General features: G+C 38.9%; 1 protein-coding gene across 12 annotated transcripts in view; it reads left to right on the forward strand.

Annotated features, from left to right (window-relative positions):
- LOC124170323 overlaps positions 1-20,148 on the forward strand; it is a 137,484-nt gene that overhangs the window by 41,416 nt on the left and 75,920 nt on the right. For 11 of the 12 annotated variants that reach the window (XM_046549031.1, XM_046549039.1, XM_046549040.1 and 8 more), the window contains one exon: positions 17,575-17,883. The exons of the other annotated variant lie outside the window; for it this stretch is intronic. In XM_046549031.1, coding sequence (XP_046404987.1) covers positions 17,575-17,883 — 309 coding nt within the window. The remainder of the gene's footprint in view (positions 1-17,574; positions 17,884-20,148) is intronic. 12 annotated transcript variants of the gene reach the window in all.

Below are 20,148 nucleotides of genomic sequence, written 5' to 3' on the forward strand. Positions count from 1 at the left end.
TTATTAAACTGCCATATTGTTTTTGAAAATAGATCAAAAAACAACATGGTGGCAAAGATGGCGACCGTTTTTATTGCTTAATCCATATTCTACTCTGCATTAGGAGACCATGGTTCATATGCATACTTTCTTCAGTAGATTTTATAAAAATGTACCCCGAATGTACTCATGAAGCCGTTTCAGAGGATCCAAATGAGGTAAATTCAAAATGGTGGCAAGCCATTTTATTACTAGTTAACCTCCTGAAAAAGCAAATTTGTAATATTTTTTATCAGGGTTCCCACTCAACCATGAAAACCTTAAAACTGTGAATGAGCCGTGAATTTCTCCTACCGCGAAAAAACCTGGAAAAAGCCATGAATTTCGTCATATAACCTTAAAAATCTCTCAAACTTGATTTCAGAACTACGATTGAAAGAGCAACAGAAAAATTGATATGTCGAACATGTTTCAAGGTCAGTCATGTGCAGACACTGTTCAAGCATTTATCTGCTTACGTATATTCTAAGAGCAATTATTGGTCCGTGTGCCGTGATGACACAATGACCTTAAGGCTGTACGAAAGCCAGAAGACTGGTGACCAAAGTGTGCATTAACCCTGGGGGAAAATTCAAACACTTCTTTATTTCCCTGGCACCCTGGTCCCTCCATTTTTCCACTCACAAACTTAAGCCGGAGCTGAATTTTGCTAACGACGTCAGGAGAGATAGCACTTTCATTGCTGCATTTGCATTCATGGCGTCTGTCGCGTTCGTAAAATTTTTAGTTAACCTGCAGCGGATGATTGTTACGCGATCAATATTTCTGCCTAAAATAGTTATTCTAAAAACCGTGAATTTGACGACTTCTAGACCGTGAAAGCCTGGAAAAAACTGTGAATTTTATATTTCAGTTTGGGTGGGAACCATGTTTATGAATAATATACCACAAAATGGTATTTTACATGCAAGGTGAATCATTAATGTTGATATCCCTTTTCTGAATATACAGTGGTACACTTATGTTGAAAAAATCAAATATTCCTAATACTTGAGGTGCAAAATGAGAAAAAGGTACTATTTTTTTGGTCTAATAGCATTTCTTGAGGTTTTTTAAGTAACAAGCAGTTAAAGACCAGGTTAAAGACCAGACAAAACTTAGCCGCCATCTTGTTTTTGGGTCAAAAACAATATGGCGGCCAAGATGGCGACCATTTTTATTGCCCAATCTGTATTCTTCTCTGTAGTGGGAGACCATGGTTCATATGCATACTTTCTTCAGTACATTGTTCTAAATATGTACCCCATATCACCATGTGGCCATTTAAGCACTTCATAGGATTCAAAAGATCCAGTAATTAACCTCCTGAATATTATGTCGAAGGAAGCTGTCTACAAGAAGAACAATCTTACTCTTTGGCTTTTAGACTTTATTTCACTTTGGGTCTCACAGACATGAGTAACGAAAGACTGCGACCTCTCTCAACTCGTCAACCGCCCGAACAGCACTCTGCCCGGACGTAACACTCGGCAGCGCGCAGGCTGCCCACATGACTCACAGCACGCAGGCTGCCAACATAACACTACTCACAGCGCGCAGGCTGCCAACATAACACTACTCTCCCCTCTTAGTTGACAAATAATAAACAATAGCAAAATGACAAGATTGGTTTATATTTTAACAGACTGACTAGATAAGAAATGACTTAACACCGAATACTTAACAAAAGACATTACTACAATAATAATGGGCATATCCCAGATTCAAGCTAATACAAATTTAAGCAAAGTTCGAGTCGGAATACCTATTCGGTTTCCTTAAAACTCGTCCAGACCTCCGCAATTCGTTTTGTGTCTCCTTACAATCATTCACCTCACATTGCTCACTCTCACCACTACTAGTTTGCAAATTGCGAACTTTAGCCGCCAGAGAATTGCGTAGCTGGGCATTATCATAAAATTCTCTGAGCTGATTTACATGTACTTTAACCACAACATCATTGGACAATTTTACTATATAAACAAAATTGCTAACCTTCTCTATAACCTTTCCCAATTCGAATTTGACACCAAATTCTTGCTTTTTATTAGGGTTAACCCATACTACTTGGCCTACCTCAAATATTTTGAATGATTTCCTGTGTTCTGTGACCTTTTCATCTATTAAACCACTCTTAAATGTAACTTTTTTTTTGAGACCCGACAAAGACACTATTTGGCTCATATGTTAACAACATCGACATCGGTGATTTTCCCGTCACCGAGGACGGTGTAGACCTATAAGCAAATAGACAGTCAAGTAACAGTTCTTCAGTGATAACATTTTCGTTTCTGTGTCTATTTTGTAAATGAAATTTTGATAACAAATTTTTGAAGGTCTGGACACTACGCTCAGCCAGCCCATTTGATTGAGGAGAATATGGAGGAGTGAAAATCAGTTTAATCCCCTTATTGTAGCAAAAATTCTTCATGCAATGAGAACTGAATGGTGGTCCATTATCACATACAATAGTCTTTGGAAAGGAAAATCTTGAAAAAACTTCAGCCAACTTGGACAATACCGCATTGAAATCACACCTATACCTCAAAATAAAGCATTCGATCCATTTCGAATATGCATCACACACTATCAAATATTTATTTCCACAAAAATCAAATAGATCCACATGAACCCTTTCCCAAGGAAAATGAGCCAATGGCCACGATTGACGGTACTTGTTATTTGTTCTATTCCTTGTTGACTGACAAATGTCACAGGTTGCTATTTTGTTATAAATATCATTATCTAATCCAGGCCACCACACATATGAACGTGCCAATAATTTGGATCGTACAACACCCGCATGATTAAAATGCATTATCTCTAATACTTTCTGTCTTAAACTCTTAGGCACAATAATTCGGTCACCAAAAAATAAACAATTGTTACTTACAGATAAGGCGCACTTATTTCGTTCATAAACCTTCAATTCATCTGCACAAGAATTTGGAAAACCTTTTAAAACATACTCCAAGACTCTGCTCATCAACTTATCATTGCGAGTGTGCTCACTCACTTCATCTAAATCTAACATGGGAGTGGACAAGTATGTAAACAACACTTCCTTATCATTTATGCTATCTGAAGATGGTAAACGCGACAATACATCTGCATGAGGAATCAAAGTTCCTTTTTTATGTACCAGAGAGTAGTTATAAGCTGATAAAGTGGTAGTCCATCTTATTAATCGAGAAGAAGCCATAACTGGAATTTTTTTTTGTTCCCCAAAAATTGTTTTCAGTGGCAAGTGATCACTGAAAATTGTAAATTTCCTCCCCCACAAATACTTATGAAATTTTTTTACACCAAAAATTATCGCCAATGCTTCCTTATCTAACTGAGAATAGTTCCTCTGGGACTGATTTAAGGTAGCTGATTCAAAAGCAATAGGCTGCTCCTCACCATTTTCAATTTGACTTAGGATGGCACCAACCCCAAAGGAGCTGGAATCCACCGACAAAATTAACTCTTTGCTTGGATCATACAGAACAAGCATAGAAGCTTCAGATAAAGCTGTTTTACATTTGGAAAAGGCAATCATACACTCCGAAGACCATACCCATGGTTCATCTTTCCTCATAAGTTTATGGAATGGTTCCAAAATGTCAGGACACATGTGAACAAAATTTCTGTAGTAATTGAACATAGAAACAAAGGCTTTTAACTGTGTCAAATTCTCAGGTGGTGGCATTGACAAAATTTTCTCAATCTTGGTGGCAGAAGGAACTTTACCCTTACCTGACAGCTCAAAACCCAAAAACAATAGAGAGTTGACAAAAAATTCAGATTTCTGTACGTTCAGTTTGACATTATATTCCTCTAATCTTATCATGACCTTATTCAAAACTTCCTTACAAGTAGCCAGATCTTTACCACCAATTAAAATATCATCTAAGTATGGTGCCACATGATCAATTCCTACTAAAATGGAGTCAATAACAGACTGAAAAATTGCACATGCAGGAGACAGTCCAAAACACAAACGATTAAATCTGTACAAACCTCGTATTGTGTTAACAACTAGAAAATCCTTACTAGCTTCATGCACTTCTAATTGCAAGTAAGCCTCAGTTAAGTCTAGCCTACAAAACACCGTACAGCCAGTAAACTGATTAAAAATATCCTCAGGTATAGGCATAGGGTGTTGATCCACCTTCAAAAACTTATTCAAAGTTGCCTTGAAATCGGCACACAATCTTATCTTTCCATTACCTTTAGGAACAAGAACCAAAGGGCTTGCCCAATCAGACGTTTTCACCTTAGTAATTATGCCTTTAGACTCTAATCTATCTAACTCAAGGCCTACTTCATTTCTCAATGCATAAGGAACCGTATATGCTTTATGAAAAACAGGAGGAACATTTTCTTTCAAATTTAGATTAACCTTAATATTTTCAATTGGTTTATCATTACTCTGTTTAGAAAATACTTTAGGAAATTTCACTGACAAGGACTGAACGTACTCTTCTATGCTAGACCGAACGGACATACAAGTTTCCTGTCTACTTATTAGACCAACCTCACCCTCATTATACAAATGAGGTAATAACGTAATACCCCAATTTAATGCTAATACTGACAGCCAATCGCGACCCAGTATAGCAGGACATGATACATTTCTTATAATTACAGCGGAAAATATTGTACTCAACTTGCCGTAACAAATACTAACCTCACACTTTCCAATCACATCTAATAAGTGATTCCCAACACCTTTTATAGTACCATAGTAGGGCAAAATTTTCGACAATAACTGCAATTCCTTTGCAACATCATAACTCAAAATCGAAATAGAGCTCCCAGTATCAACAAGGAACCGCACAGATTTACCGTTAATAACAATATTCACAAATAATGAATCAGACTGAGACTTTAACACATTCACAGATACATTGACTCCAGTAACAACAAAATTCACTTGTTGCTTGCCACAGAATTCAGCTGTATGACCTTGACATTCACAATTGTAACACAACCACTTATTAGCTGGACACTTATCTGGAGTATGTCTGGAATAGCAATACCGGCACCTCTTCTTCTGACCTCCTTCCGAGCGTTGACTAGGTGATGGCGAACGCCCCCGAAATGGAGACCCTCGCCTCGGCGATGACCCCCTCCTCGACTGGTATGACGTCGACCTCACGGGAGAACGAAAACTCTTCCTCGCGGCAACACGTTCAAATGAAGGCGAACCCTCAGACTTGGAGGAAACCATAAAAGAGTCAGAACTCGAACCGGCCATCACCAATGTTGACTGCTCTACCGCTTCCATCTCGAAAATAATACTGCAAGCCTCGTCGAATGACATTGTGTCCTTCTCTGATAATAGACGACTCACCATAGACGTGTTCCGTAGACCCGACACCAGCCTGTCACGCAATGCTTGATCCAGGAACGAGCCATAGTTGCACTTCGTTGATAAACGCTTGATCTCAGAAACGTAGTCTTGTAAGGATTCCCCTGATTGTTGCTTACGAGAATTGAACTTGTAACGCTCAGGTATAACCTTACTTATCTTTTTATACCTAGTACTCAAAGCCTGCACACACTGATCATATGTAGCCTTAGCGAAATCTACTGGAGCTAATAAAATTTTTAACTCCGCATAAACGCCCGGAATCAGATTCACACAGAAATGACCTTTCTTGAGTCTGTCTTCGGTGCCATTTATGAGAAAGAATAACTCAAGTCTTTCCACGAAGGAATCAAAGTCCTCGATTCCGGGTTCAAATATAGGAGGTTTCGACATGACTAAAAAACCTCAATTACAATCACGCTCTCTTAACATGGATATTACTGTTGAAAGATAGCACACGTTCGCCAGTTTTCCTCGTCGCCAGATATTATGTCGAAGGAAGCTGTCTACAAGAAGAACAATCTTACTCTTTGGCTTTTAGACTTTATTTCACTTTGGGTCTCACAGACATGAGTAACGAAAGACTGCGACCTCTCTCAACTCGTCAACCGCCCGAACAGCACTCTGCCCGGACGTAACACTCGGCAGCGCGCAGGCTGCCCACATGACTCACAGCGTGCAGGCTGCCAACATAACACTACTCACAGCGCGCAGGCTGCCAACATAACACTGAAAATACCGATAGGGATTATTTTTTAAGATCAATATACCACCAGATGGTAATTTTCATGCAAGGGGAATGACCAATCTTGTCCATCCTTTTCTGAATATGCAGTGTTAGGTAATGTTGTAGTAAATAAAATACTCCTGGTAATCGAGGTCAAAATGGGAAAATATTGTTATTTTTCAAGTCTAATGGATTTCTTGAGGCTGAAACAAACAGTTTTAGACCAGGTGAACTTAGCCGCCATCTTGCTATTGGGCCAAAAACAAAATGGCGGCCGAGATGGCGTCCATTTGTATTGCTCAATCTGTGTTCATCTATGCATTGTGCGACTGTGGCTCATATGCTTTCTTATTTCAATGCGTAGTTTTAAATATTCACCCCCTATCACCATGAAGCCATTTAATCATATTAAACAATCGGAAAGAAGCCAAATTCTAAATGGTGGCAATTTTGGTGGCCATGTGCAGTGGTGGCACTGCCAAAACATCAGCTGTCTAACTATAGGTTGCAGGTGGGAGTTTTCAGTGGGTGTCAAGGGCATGGGACATCTGCTTTGCCTAAACTAGCCAAATGCTGGTACAGTAAAACCTCTATGTAGTGAACATCTTTATATCATAAACTTCCGTACTTCATACCACCCATCAGATTTGCATGTAAATTTAAAGGCAAACCTCTTTGTAGTGAACCTCTTTATATCCTAAAACCTCCACTTATCATACCAAGGAGATACCCCTGAGAATGCCTAAATACCTTCGCAAATGGTACCGAGACAAATAGAGACCATTAATGCAGCCGCAATTACATGCATGGAATGATATTTTCAGCAATAAATGTTTCACGCTTATTTATTTTTCTTATACACCTTTAATTATGCTATAATTTTCACGTTAATCATTAGTTATGGCCATTTTGTTCCATATGAGAGCATACCAAACAGTAAAGGAGAAAAAAGATATCCAACTATCCTAATAATTTTAAGTGACTGTTGAATTAAGAAAGATCACTTCATTTTTTCTTGAATCGTGGAAAATTCACGTGAATATTCTCGCTCTGTGTTATCATTAAATAATAAACATATGTTCACTTATGCATGCATATTTCTTTAAATGCATAAATATAATGGTTAACAGACAGTAGCACCTTTAATTTCCAAAGGATATAAAGAATTCTGAAAGAAATCGGCGTACTCTACAATGATTGTAGACTTATTCATAGTTTGTATAAAAACCAAGTGGCTGTGATCAAATGTGGACCAAACGGTGCAGAAGCAAGAATAAGAAAAGGGGTGAGACAAGGTTGTGAGCTTTCCCCCTTAATTTTTAATGTTTACTTAGAGAAAGCCATCAATGAAATCAAGGAGAGAGCTTCGGGTGTCAATATCCACAGAGAAAAAATTAGCATACTGCAATTTGCTGATGACATAGCAGTCATAGCCGAGACAGAGAAGGATCTAAAGAAGACGTTGACAAAGATGGAAAGGACAATGGCCAGATAGCAGCTGAAAATCAACAAAAAGAAGATTAAGATATTAGTTTGCTGCATAAGAGAGGAGGCTAAAACAAACATCAACCTAGGAAAGCATAAACTTGATGATGTAAAAGAGTTTTCTTACCTGGGAAGCCGAATTACCAGCGATGGACGGAGCAAGAAAGAAATACACAGTAGAATAGCGCAGGCGAAGAGGGCTTTCTACAAAAAGAAGAATCTTCTCACAGCTGAAAATACCAGTATAGAAGTAAAGAAACAATTCATCAGATGCTACATATGGAGTGTTTTTCTCTATGGAAGCGAGGCTTGGACGTTGACAGCAGCAGAGAAGTCAAGAGTGGAAGCATTCGAAATGTGGTGTTACCGAAGAATGAGGAAGATAAAATGGATTGACCGTGTGAGTAACGAAGAAGTGCTAAGGAGAGTGGGAGAAAAGAGAAACCTCCTAAAAACCTTATGCAGAAGAAGGGACAACTCAGTTGGCCACATTTTGAGGCACGATGGTCTGATGAAGACAATCGTTGAGGGACTAGTGGAAGGGAAAAAGGGCAAGGGATGGCCCCGAATGAGTTATATAGGACAGGTTATAAAGAATGTAAAAGAGCTAAATTTCGTAAAGGATGTATATATGTAGCTATGAAAAGATTAGCGGATAGGAGAGAGAAATGGAGAGCTGCGTCAAACCAATCTTAGGATTGTTGACTAATGATGATGATGAAAAAATTGTGCATATCACTAAAACCTCACTATAGTGAACCTCCATTTGTCAAATTGCGGTCTCCTCCATTACGATATGAATAGGTTTTACTGTAATTAGAGGAACCTGTTAGCGTAGTTCGAGACTCAAATACCTGAAGCCAGTGACGAAATTTGCCAATGTGGCCGATGCTTCAAGTGTGTGTTTACATTGGTGTAGTGAGAGGAATCGTGTGGCCATTCTGAAGAATTAAGTGGAAAATATCTAGGAAGACCTTTCTTGGTTTTATTGAGGTATTTTGATGCCAAGAAACAAAGAAGACTAGCAACGAAGGTTGGGGATGTAATAAATTACAGGTGAAATATCCACTACTTGCATCTCGCTATTAGTTAAGGGTTCCCGATGGCCATAAATGCATGACTCTGATAAAAACACAATCCTTAACAAGGAAGAAAAGAAGTGCAATACCTTTGTTACTTTAAAAGATGCCAACCTACCAACCACTGTCACAGTAAATGATAAATTATAGCAGTGGATGGCAACCAAAAGCATTATACATAAATGTGAATACTTAAAATATATTACTTACGAGGTTATGATAGCTCAACCCATTTGCATCCGTCACCTGGGATTTAAATCGACCCCAAACACTGCTAACTATTGAAGAATTTTAACATACTTGTAGTGTTGGTTTAAATAATACATTTAATAGAGTATTTGTCGACTGATTTTGACCGAATTTTGATATGTTGTTAACAGTTAGCTGCTCTTAAATTTGGTTCAAGTTAAATATTTCTAAGGTGATTTAAAATGGAAAAATTTTCTGAATAGCCACCAGATGGCAGCTACTATAAGGTGCACTCATCATCATCATCATCAGTGATTACTGTCCTTAGACAGGTTTCCACTGGACTTCTCTCCATCTTTCTCTATCCTGAGCATCCTCCTTTAGGTCTTTGTATTTTCTTCCTCTTCTTATATCATCCAACATTCCCATCCTCCTTCTTCCTCTTCCTCTCTTTCCTTCTATCTTCCCTTCTATTATTCTCCGTTCCAAACAATTCCTTCTTAATATATGCCCTAACCAACTTGTCCTCCTCTTATGAATCATATGTATTAATTTTCTTTCCTCGCCTATTCTTCTTAGAACTTCCTCATTCTTCACTCTGTCAGTCCACTTCACTTTCAACATTCGTCTCCATACCCACATTTCAAAACTTTCTAAATATCTCTCCTCCTTCTTTTTAACAGTCCATGATTCACATCCGTACAACACTACACTCCACACAAAACATTTCATAAACCTCTTCCTCATCTCTATTGGAATTCTTTTTGCTGTTAACAATGCTTTTACCTTTCCATACGCTCCTTTACCTATTGATATCCTTCTTCTTATTTCCTCAGTACAACTTCCATTCCATCTTACCAGACTTCCCAAAAAAACTTTACTTTTTTTTACTTTTTTTCTTATGAACTACGAAGATTAACTGATAAGGCAAGAGAGGAGTGGATGGAGAGAGAATGCGAAAAGATGGAAGTCTTAGAAGAACAAGGGAGATTGGAAGAAATGTATAAAACAGCTAAAAAGTTCACAAAAAGAGAGCCAAAGAAAATAAGTAAACAAGGAATGTTAAATAAATACGGAAAGATAACAACAGGTGTTGAGGAAAACAAAAACATATGGAAAGAATATGTGAAAGAACTATATGATAGTAAAGATGATCATTCTGAGATGGAGCTGGAAGAGGAATGGGAATGTGAAGAGGTGAATAGAGGACCAAACATACTGAGAAGAGAAGTGGAAAAGGCAATCAAGGATCTCAAGGAAAGGAAAGCAATGGGATGCGATAGAATACCATCAGAAGCATTAAAGAACCTAGGCAACAATGCAATGAGTCGATTAACAAATTTAATCAATAGGATATATGATACCGGGAGCTGGCCTGATGATCTACTTGAAACTATTCTAATACCAATACCAAAGAAATGTAATGCCAAAGAATGTAAAGACTATAGGACAATTAGTCTTATATGCCATGTTACCAAAGTAATTACAAGGATTATATTAAAAAGAATCGAAGGAAGAATTAAAGAAAATATGGGAGAAGATCAATTTGGATTTAGAAAGGGTAAAGGGACTCGTGATGCAATAGGATGCTTGAGGTTGATAGGAGAAAGAATGATGGAAGTGAATAGAGATTTGTACATTTGCTTTATTGATTGGGAAAAGGCATTTGATAAGGTTAATTGGAATGTGTTATTGAAAATTTTGAAAGACATTGGCATTGATTGGAAAGATAGGAGATTAATAAAGGAGATGTATTGTAGGCAGGTAGTAGTTATAAAAATTGGAGATGATGAAACAGAAGAAATTGGCATAGGAAGAGGAGTGAGGCAAGGGTGCTGCCTTTCTCCAGAGCTCTTCAATGTTTATGCAGAAAAAATGATGGAGAAAGCTTTAGAAAAAGCTAGAGGAGTTGTAACAGGAGGAGAAAGAATAAAAACAATTAAATATGCAGATGATCAAGCAGTGCTGGCAGAAAGTGAAGAAGATTTACAACAAGTGATGGATGATTTAATGGATGTGGGGAGGGAATTTGGAATGAACTTAAACATAAATAAAACCAAGGTGCACTATCTGGCCAAAAACTTACAAAAAAACTTGTAAGATGGCAACTTGATCAACCGATAGATATCGCTATGCATTCTGTGCACCGGTGTGCTTGTAGTGTTTGTGGCTAGCTTTAAGCCGTGTGCCAGTATGCTTATGGATGCAAATGTGTCAATACCAACTAAATTACGAGAGAAGTCAGAAAATACCCTACAATGCCAATGAATTCTCAGCGTGGATTCTTTAGTCGATTGCCTGGTATCATCGGAGCTCTACCTCCAAATTGGGCCGATAGTTGGTGCTTCACTTGTCTGGATTCTCAAGTAGAAATTATTATTGTTATTATTACAGCAGACTCCAGATAGAGTGGTTTCCTATTATTTTTATTGCCTAAATCGAAAGATTATTACTCCTAGAATACGTATTTCACGCTTTTAGATTTTAAAATGACGATATCTATTTTTTGCGATTAAATGAAAGTGGGCAAAAAAGGCCAAAATTTTCACGTGGAGTGGCATCGCATGGGCGCCAAACTGGCCTTTTTCAAATGAGGATAAAATTAACCATTCCCATTCGTCTAAACCAGTATTTCTAAAACCAAATAATTTGTATACTATGTATGCACTAATGGTGGGTAAAGAATCACAATCAATGCCTTTAGTTTTCTTATATGAAGGAAACTACCCTATTGTCCATGTTGCAGTGTGTCCATTTATAATTTCACACTTCTATATTTTCCGTGATCTTTATAAAAAATAGAATCTGAGCCAAAAGCATCAGGATTATTGCATTTTAACGCAAGGCTCCGCCAGACTTAAAATTCTCATCAGAATTCTTTTCCTATTACAGATTATTTACGGGCTGGCAGGTAATGTTCCAAGTTTATTGTGATGTTTGCTCCACCATTGCGAAAGGCGATGAGCGTTGGGAAAAACTCTTGATTAAATTTAGAAGATTCTCCTATGTATAACCGCTCGTAAATGAAGAAAAACATTACGTATGATCTTTGAGTATATTTTTCATATTGCAAATAATAGGGTGGTTTCCTATTATTCTTCATTGCCTTGATGGAAAGTTTATTACTCCTGGACTACGTTTTTCACAATTTTAGACTTTAAAATGATGATATCTATTTTTCGTCATTAAATGAAAAATGAAAATTTTCAAGTGTGCTAAAATGGGATGATTAAGTATCAATGCTGGGAAAAGCCCATGTGATGTCAGTTTGTTTCCAGCGGCCGCCGTGTGAGGCTACCTTGGTGCAATGCTACCTATGGGCACGGATACCTAGCAGGTAGCAGAGTACCCTGCTAAGAGGTAGTGCTTGGCTTAAATAAGGATTATTATCAAACAAAGGAAACCTTCTGACCATAGGCAGTTTTAATAGGTGATTATTAAGAGATGTGTCCCTGAGCTCTGTGCCTCATGCATGCATTGGTAATCTCAGACGATGTAAAACTCCTGACTACTTGTATAGCATCTGGGCCACTGTGACCTCACATGGAGTGGCATCGCATGGGCGCCAATCTGGCATTTTTTAAATGAGGTTAAAATTGACTATTAACATTTGTGTTAACTGGGATTTCTAAAACCAAATAGAATCCCAATCTTATCCTTCCCTCCTTTCTGAATATACAGAATTGAAGTAATGTTAAAACAAAATTTTCCTAACAATCGAAGTGCCAAATGGCTAATATGGAAAAAATTGCTATTTTTGGAGTCTAGCCAATTTCTTGAGACTTTGTAATTAACTAGCAGACCAGGTTAACTATCCGCCGTCTTGTTTTTCGTCCGAAAACAAAATGGCGGCCGAAATGGCATCCATTTTTATTGCTCAATCTGTATTCTTCTCTGTATTGGGAGACTGTGGCTCATATGCTTTTCTAGAGCAGTACATAGTTTTTAATATTGACCCCCTATCACCTTGAAACCATTTAATCACTTCAAAAAATTCAAAAGAGGCCAAAGTCAAAATGGTGACACTTCTGTTCGCCCCATGTGAGTGTGGGATATAGCTAAAAGCTTCAATTAGAAGTAGCCAGCCAAGGAACCATACAAAACCATGTGATTTATCTATCAAATAAATTCATATTAGTGATAATAGCTTGATTCCTCACCTGCCTCATTTGTTTTAAGGCAGAATGACATTGTGATCGAATTCTGCATCTCTGGCATTGAATGCTAAAGCTATGATTTTTCAGCAATGTTAGACTTTCAGATGTTCACTATTCTTTGTTCACTCCTTAGTCAATTTCTTGTGCAGTGTATTTCATTGTTCTTTTGTCATCCTTGTGTGCATTCAGGCTCAAAATTGTTCAGCTGTATAGCTAAAATAGATGTTAAAACTAAGGGCAGGGGGTGTTGGGACACCAGCTGTTTACTCATTAAAAAATGAAGTGCTCTAATGAAGTTGGGACTAGCGTTTACAGGGTTTCCACTCAACTGTAAAAAACTTAAAACCGTGAATAAGCCGTGAATTTCTTCTAGCGTGAAAAAACCTGGAAATAGCCGTGAATTTCGTCATAAAACCTTAAAAATCTCTCAAAATTGATTTTAAAACAACGATAGACGGGTAAAAAAAAAAAAAAAACGATATTTCAATTATGTTTCAAGGTCATTCACGTGCAGGCAATGTCCACGCATTTATCTGCACACGTGCATTCGAAAGCGCAACTATTAATTGGTCCGTGTGTGCCATGACAGCACATTGACCTTAAGCCTGCGATTGGAAGACCTTAATCCTGGCAAAAAATCAGGCACTTCTTCACTTCCCTGCCACCCTGCTCTCTCCATGTTCCCACTCACATCCTTTTAGCCGGACATGAATTTTCCTAACGATAGGTGACGTCATGAGAGATAGCACTCTCATTGCTGAGTTTGCATCCAAGGCATCTGTTGTGCTTGTCACATTTTTAGTTAACGTGCGGCCGATGATTGTTACGTGATCAATATTTCTGCCTAAAATGCCTTATCTAAAAAATTTGATGACATTTAGACCGTGAAAACCTGGAGAAAAAACCGAGAATTTTATAATGTAGTTGGAGTGGGAACCCTGGTTTATTAAAGTTCCTTATGGTTAGGGGGAAAAACAAATTCCCATATCTATCCGTTCGGCAAAACATCTCTCTTAATTTGTCGCTTCTATCAGACCTGGAAATATAGTGTGGCTCCAATATAATTTTCTCTGTGTCGCCCTTAAAGATATACATTCAATTAATTCTCAATTGTTCAAGCAATCTCTCAGACGCTGGTGTTACCCGAGAAATGGTAACCTTAAATTTTTTCACCCCTACTGAATGGACACAATCCCTTGTTAAAGTCATCTCGGGTTAGGCTCTAGGTAAGGCCGTTTAACCTTCTGTCAGGCACAATATTGGTATTGCTGAGTTCATGCTTAATGTGCCTGACAAGTACACACATGAAAAAGCATTATTGACTCTTAGCATGACTCAGTGGTACACCTTTAAAGTTTAAAGCACCATTATAAATGTAGTCTAACACTTAAATGATGTCTTACATGCTATGCATAGATTCTTTTACACACTTTAATATGGTCCTGGACCAATCTAGCTAGGTGCGATTAACATGCGCTTTAGGCTATCAAGTATTATTATATTTAATTTATTTCAGCATGTGTATTCAATAAGTATCAAAAGAAAATAGAGATGGCACTTTTCCACAGGTTTATTTAGTTCATCATCAAGTACAAAGATTGTACTTGATAATGACCTAACGGTTGATACCCGTCGTACTTTAAATAATCCTGTGGAAAAGTGTCATCTCTATTTTCTTTTGATACATAGAGGATGCCATTCCACTGCATTTTGCCTGCTTCTGTCTCTTGAATTCAATGAGATGAGTGTTTTTTATTTTGTTTAACTGTGCTGAATAATCCGCCACTGATCTGTCTGCATAATTGTGAACAGTGAAAGGATTCTCAGAGCGTGTCAATACAAAGTAACTCTTAAGCACCAAAGGTCTATGCTGCCCAGTGGCACAGAGAAATGAAGAGAAAAACTGGCATGCTGCCTGCCAGATCCATTGCACCTGATGGAAGGTTAAAAAGGTCATGGTTAGGTGAAAAAGCTCTCAATGAGTTCAAAGCCATCTATAACGACAGACTATGAGATTAAATAGTAATATATTGTCCACCACCTAGTGTGGTATACCACCAATACTAGTTTATTATACCACCTTGTCCGGTATAGTCCTCAAATTTCTGCTGGAGAGAATGACACATCGGCAGCCTAACTGGCTGAAGCAGTCGACGGGGAAATCCAGGGATCCCGGTTGGAATCCTGGTCAAGGCGAATGATTTTTTCTCTGTGCATTTTTTGGCTCAGGGGAGTCGGGATATGAACTGTAGCTAGCTAAGTATAAAAACCTAGTGCGGACCAAACTCGGCAGGTTAGCCCTGATCATGGTTAGGGGGTTGCTCATTAACGGATTGACATTTAATAGCCTTACCTGGTGCTGAATTCGAAAAGATTTCTCAATAGGGTGGTTTCCTATTATTTTTTTTATTGCCTAAATCAAAAGATTATTACTCCTGGAGTACATAGTTCATGCTTTTTGATTTTTAAGTGACAATATCGATATTTCGCAAATAAATGAAGTGAAATTTTTCAAGCTCGCAAAAATGCGACTGCTATGTATGAATGCTGGGAAAAGTCCATGTGACATCATTCTGGTTCCCCCTGCCGCGGTGCAAGGCCACCTTGGTGTGAGGCTATGAGCGCCGCTACGATGAAGGCTGCTAGCAGGTAGCAGAGTACCCTGCTAGCAGGTAGTGCTTGGCTTAGCCCGTCCGCGCCCAAAGTTTTTTTTTAAATCACGCATATTTCACTTTTATAAAATATGATACATATTAGCTCAACAAAATGAACACAATTGAAACTGAGTGGATAATAGAGGAAAGCTTCTACCAAGTATGTGCACAGAAATGTACACTAAGATTCACATATTAACCCTTTCGCGCCGGACCTTCCTCGAGGGAAATTCTTCCTCAATACGAGTATCTTGAAAGTTTTCTTTACTCCCCTGTACGAAGCTTCCTTGCGTCGACGGAAGGCAGTGGTTCCCTCCCTAACCATTTTTGGACCCAACTCAGTGGGGCGCCGATCCCTTTCCTCGGCCTCTGTCCCAGACCCTCGAAGGATTAAAAGCCTCTTCACAGCACGAGTCCGCGATCAACTGGCTAAAATATTAATGCAAAATATTTGCAAATATTTGTTGTTTGCATAGATATTTTTACATTCAAAATGAATTTTGTGTTTTTTTCTGAGCGTGCAGAATTTTAAACCAAGTTCTAACGTTGATCTAGACAGATTTAGTATATATACTAGTTGTTCTATGACTCCGTTGATATTAACGTTAGAATTTTGTTTGAAATTTCCATGTTGTCAGCAAAAAAAGATGAATTAATTTCTAGCATTGGATTTCAAAAGTGAGCAAGAAATATTTCTGTGGAAAACCCACTGCAAATAACAGTAGTTGACCATGTGGAGAGGATAGGAGAGGGTCGGCCTGAGCGGCCGAAGAAGGGACTGGGCTCGTGCTAAGTTAGATCTCGAGGGGCGACCGCGTCCATGGGTCTATGGTGTCCGCCACGGTCACTTTTTTCGGCCTGTGCCACACAGGAGCGGCATTCGTTGGTTAGGGTAGGACAATTCACGCCGCACAGGTGTGGCATTCGTTGTTTAGGGAAGAAAATCCTCGCCGCACAGGTGAGGCATTCGGCGCGAAAGGGTTAAATGCATAGCAGGAGTATTGGCTCGGAACTGCACTGGGTGCCATATGGCACCCATGGGCATTGACATAAGGATTATTATTCCCCTATCAAACGAAGGAAACTTTCCAATCTTAAGCAATTTTAATAGTTGATTATTAAGAGATGTTTCCCTGAGCTCTGTGCCTCATGCATGCATTGGTAATCTCAGACGATGTAAAACTCCTATCTACTCTTATAGAAACTAGGTCCCTGTGACGTCACGTGAAGTGGCATCGCATGGGCACCAATCTGGCCCTTTTCAAATGAGGTTAAAATTGACCATTAGCGTTCGTCTAAACAGGGATTTCTAAAACCAAGTAATTAGTATATTATGAATACACTAATGGTGGGTAACGAATCGCAATCAATGCCTTTCTTTTTCTTTGATGAAGGAAACTACCGTATTGCATTCGACGGGAAAGGGTATGATATTTATGATGAATATTTCTCTGGCTTGCAGCTAGGTTAATGCTTTTATACAAGCCTACGTTTTGAGAGACGACTTGTCTCCCATCCTCAAAGCTGTGCTACTTTATGAAAGTCCAATTTCACACTGAGCGGGATCGACCGTTTACCGAGGACAGCAATGCGGCTCAGGTGTTGTCCGATTGGCTGTAGGTCTTTTAAAATTCTTCACGTTCGACCCTTATGTTTTTCATACAGCTGATTACAGGTCTCTATGTATTGCTAAGAGGAATGCCGGTGTCTAGATTGAAATTCTTGGGATTGAGGCGGATCTCTATTGCTTCCTTAATTATGCGGTCCCAGTAACAAAAGCATTAACCTGACTGCAAACCCGAGAAATGTTCGTTGGAAGTATTCACCAGGAAAAATTGAAATCGTATGACATTTATTTTGACTCAATCCCTGTCTCTAGCGATGACCACAATCTTTTTCTCTCGTGCAGCAAATCCACGAGTGCTGCCGTCCGGAAAGGAAGGCGTTCGTCTTGTGTGAGCGAGGTGTCTCCCTCGTCGTCGTCATTGCCAGACGTCGATGGCCTGTGGCCCTCAGGCAGGTCGTGGGGGAGCGGCCGTCGAAGGTCAGCCTCAGAGTGCGGGGAAGAGTCGCGGCGCTGGGCACAGCAGGGCCGAAGAAACGGGATGAGGAGCGGTGGCGAGACCAAGGAGGTCGTGTATCGATGTACGCCATGCGCCAAGGATGTTTACCAGTGGGGGAACGTGCGTGCACACCTCATGAGCATGCAACACTTGGAGTGAGTGGAAAGTTAAAGAAAATTTATCATTGCATGTACAGAATTGAAGTAAGGTTTAAGTAAATTAAATATTCCTAACAATCGAGGTGTAAAATGGGAAAAAATTGCTATTTTTCAAGTCTAATGGATTTCTTGACACTTTTGAAGTAACTAGCAGTTTTAGATCAGGTTAACTATCGGCCATCTTGTTTTTCGGCCAAAAACAAAATGGCGTCCATTTTGGCGTGCATTTAAAGGCCAGGTTATGGAAATACTGTAGATTCCGGTTGATTGGGACATATCGGGACTTGTGCACTTCGCCCCAATAAAGCGGCTGTCCCAATGGGGAACTTGCATGATTTTTTTTTATTTCATAGGCGGTTAGAAAATTATTTTCTGAATACAGCAAAGAAAACCGCATGTAAATCTGAGTTTTCCTTCGCGAGTTATTTAATGATAAATATAACGAATTTTAAAGCGTGGGAAAAACTCCCTCACCCCCCAAGCCACTGCCGACGAAGCCTCGATGACGTCAAAGGTGCCTAAACATCACGCGAAGCTATTGTTGTGATTGTTTGTAATAGTTGCCAGCAGTTGTGAGAGCTTCGTTTGTTAGACGTGTTGATTATTTTATATTTAAAGATAAATATCCGACGATAGAGGCTTGCAAGCCCTCGTATTTTGCATTATTTATAATATTAATATCTGAGTAAGGGCATAAAATATAAAACTGGAGCAGTTAAACCAAAAATTTGATAATACCTAAATAACATCGTTGTAGGAGTCTGAGCCACGGCCATTGGAAGGGGGATACGTCAATTGTAAGTTGATGTTATCGACGGCATATCATTCATTTAAGTATGTAATTAGAACGATTTTGATGTTTACTAATGTCCGCTTAGCTTTTATATACAATAACTTCATCCGTTTATTCGTAGGTACCGGAGAATTCGTCGTTTAGGACTGTCTGTGCTTGTATTATGGGGTGAATTCCAGTCAATGCAACTTTTGCTCGCTGATTGGAGACATCTAGGAACATTTTTGTGCCAAAATAGTGTTATTTTTAACATGACATCTCCCGTTAAGGTACTGCTAATAATCACAGTGCCAGTGGTTGTAATGCACAAAGTTTGACAAGGTTGAAAAATATCGGCCAAGGGTTATCAGTGTTCCATCGTGATTGAATTGTAAAAAGTGCTATTACGCTATCGATAAATGTCTAACAGTGGTGTAAAAATTGTCAGTGGCGTGCTAATCTCCATTGTTCACCGTAGATATGACATTTCACGATCACGCTATTGAAATAAAAACTGGGTGTGAAGTTTGTTATTCCATTATTTCAACGAATAGTAGTGAGAAATGTCACTTGTGTGGGCTAATATAAGGGTTTAAATCCGTGAATAAATAGTTGTATTCATCATAACGAGTTCAGTTATTGTAAGTTGTACGTGATGAATATAAGAATGTGATAGTGACATCCAGTTTTTGATAAGAGTATTTGCCTATTTCCCATTATACTTTTATGGTATATGCTAGTATATTGTTTATGGATTTACCTATATCATTGAAATAGGTTGTAGCTTGTGTGCGTTGGCAGCGGAACCGATTCGCGATCTCACATGTGGATTGTGTGCAGACTGTTTTGCTGTGAATTCGTACCGTAGGACGGATAGGACTACCTTCTCCGTTAATCCGGCGTTGCCAAATTCAACAGCACAGCTTACGATCGTTATCCTCCAGTATTACAAGTTTCTTTTACAACTCGATTTGCCGCCGACGTATAGCAATAATTTGTCTTAACAAATTCCATGAGGGTCGTGGCATCAATTTTTGGTGTCCTAAAAAAAGGCTGGTGTCCTTACACCCCATGCCACACGCCTTTTAGGCGGCTTGCGGGGTATTATGTTGACGTAGATGAATTTCAGGTGTACTATTCGAACGAGTGGCAACGTTATCATCCATTTTTCTGATAACCAAAACACACGAAGTGAAACGCTTGTACTTCATCATCCCGATGCCGCATTATTAATATCCCAAGTAATAATCTAGGCACAATAGCAATAGGAAAACTTGCCCAAGAATAACAGAACAAAATAAAGTGACGATGAGCGGCTAAATACTCCCTCAAAACAAATTTTACACCATGCGCTCAGCGTATTTCCCTACTCCCTACGGTTGTTTAGGCACCTATGACATCACGCCTGGCCTCGGCTACGCTCGGGTGTCTTCGCGCAGTGGTCGGCTCAGAGAAATTTTTCTCGATTTTAAATGCAATTTTTTTATTTC

Source organism: Ischnura elegans, chromosome 13 (assembly GCF_921293095.1).
Source record: "Ischnura elegans chromosome 13, ioIscEleg1.1, whole genome shotgun sequence".
NCBI classification, from domain to species: domain Eukaryota; kingdom Metazoa; phylum Arthropoda; class Insecta; order Odonata; family Coenagrionidae; genus Ischnura; species Ischnura elegans.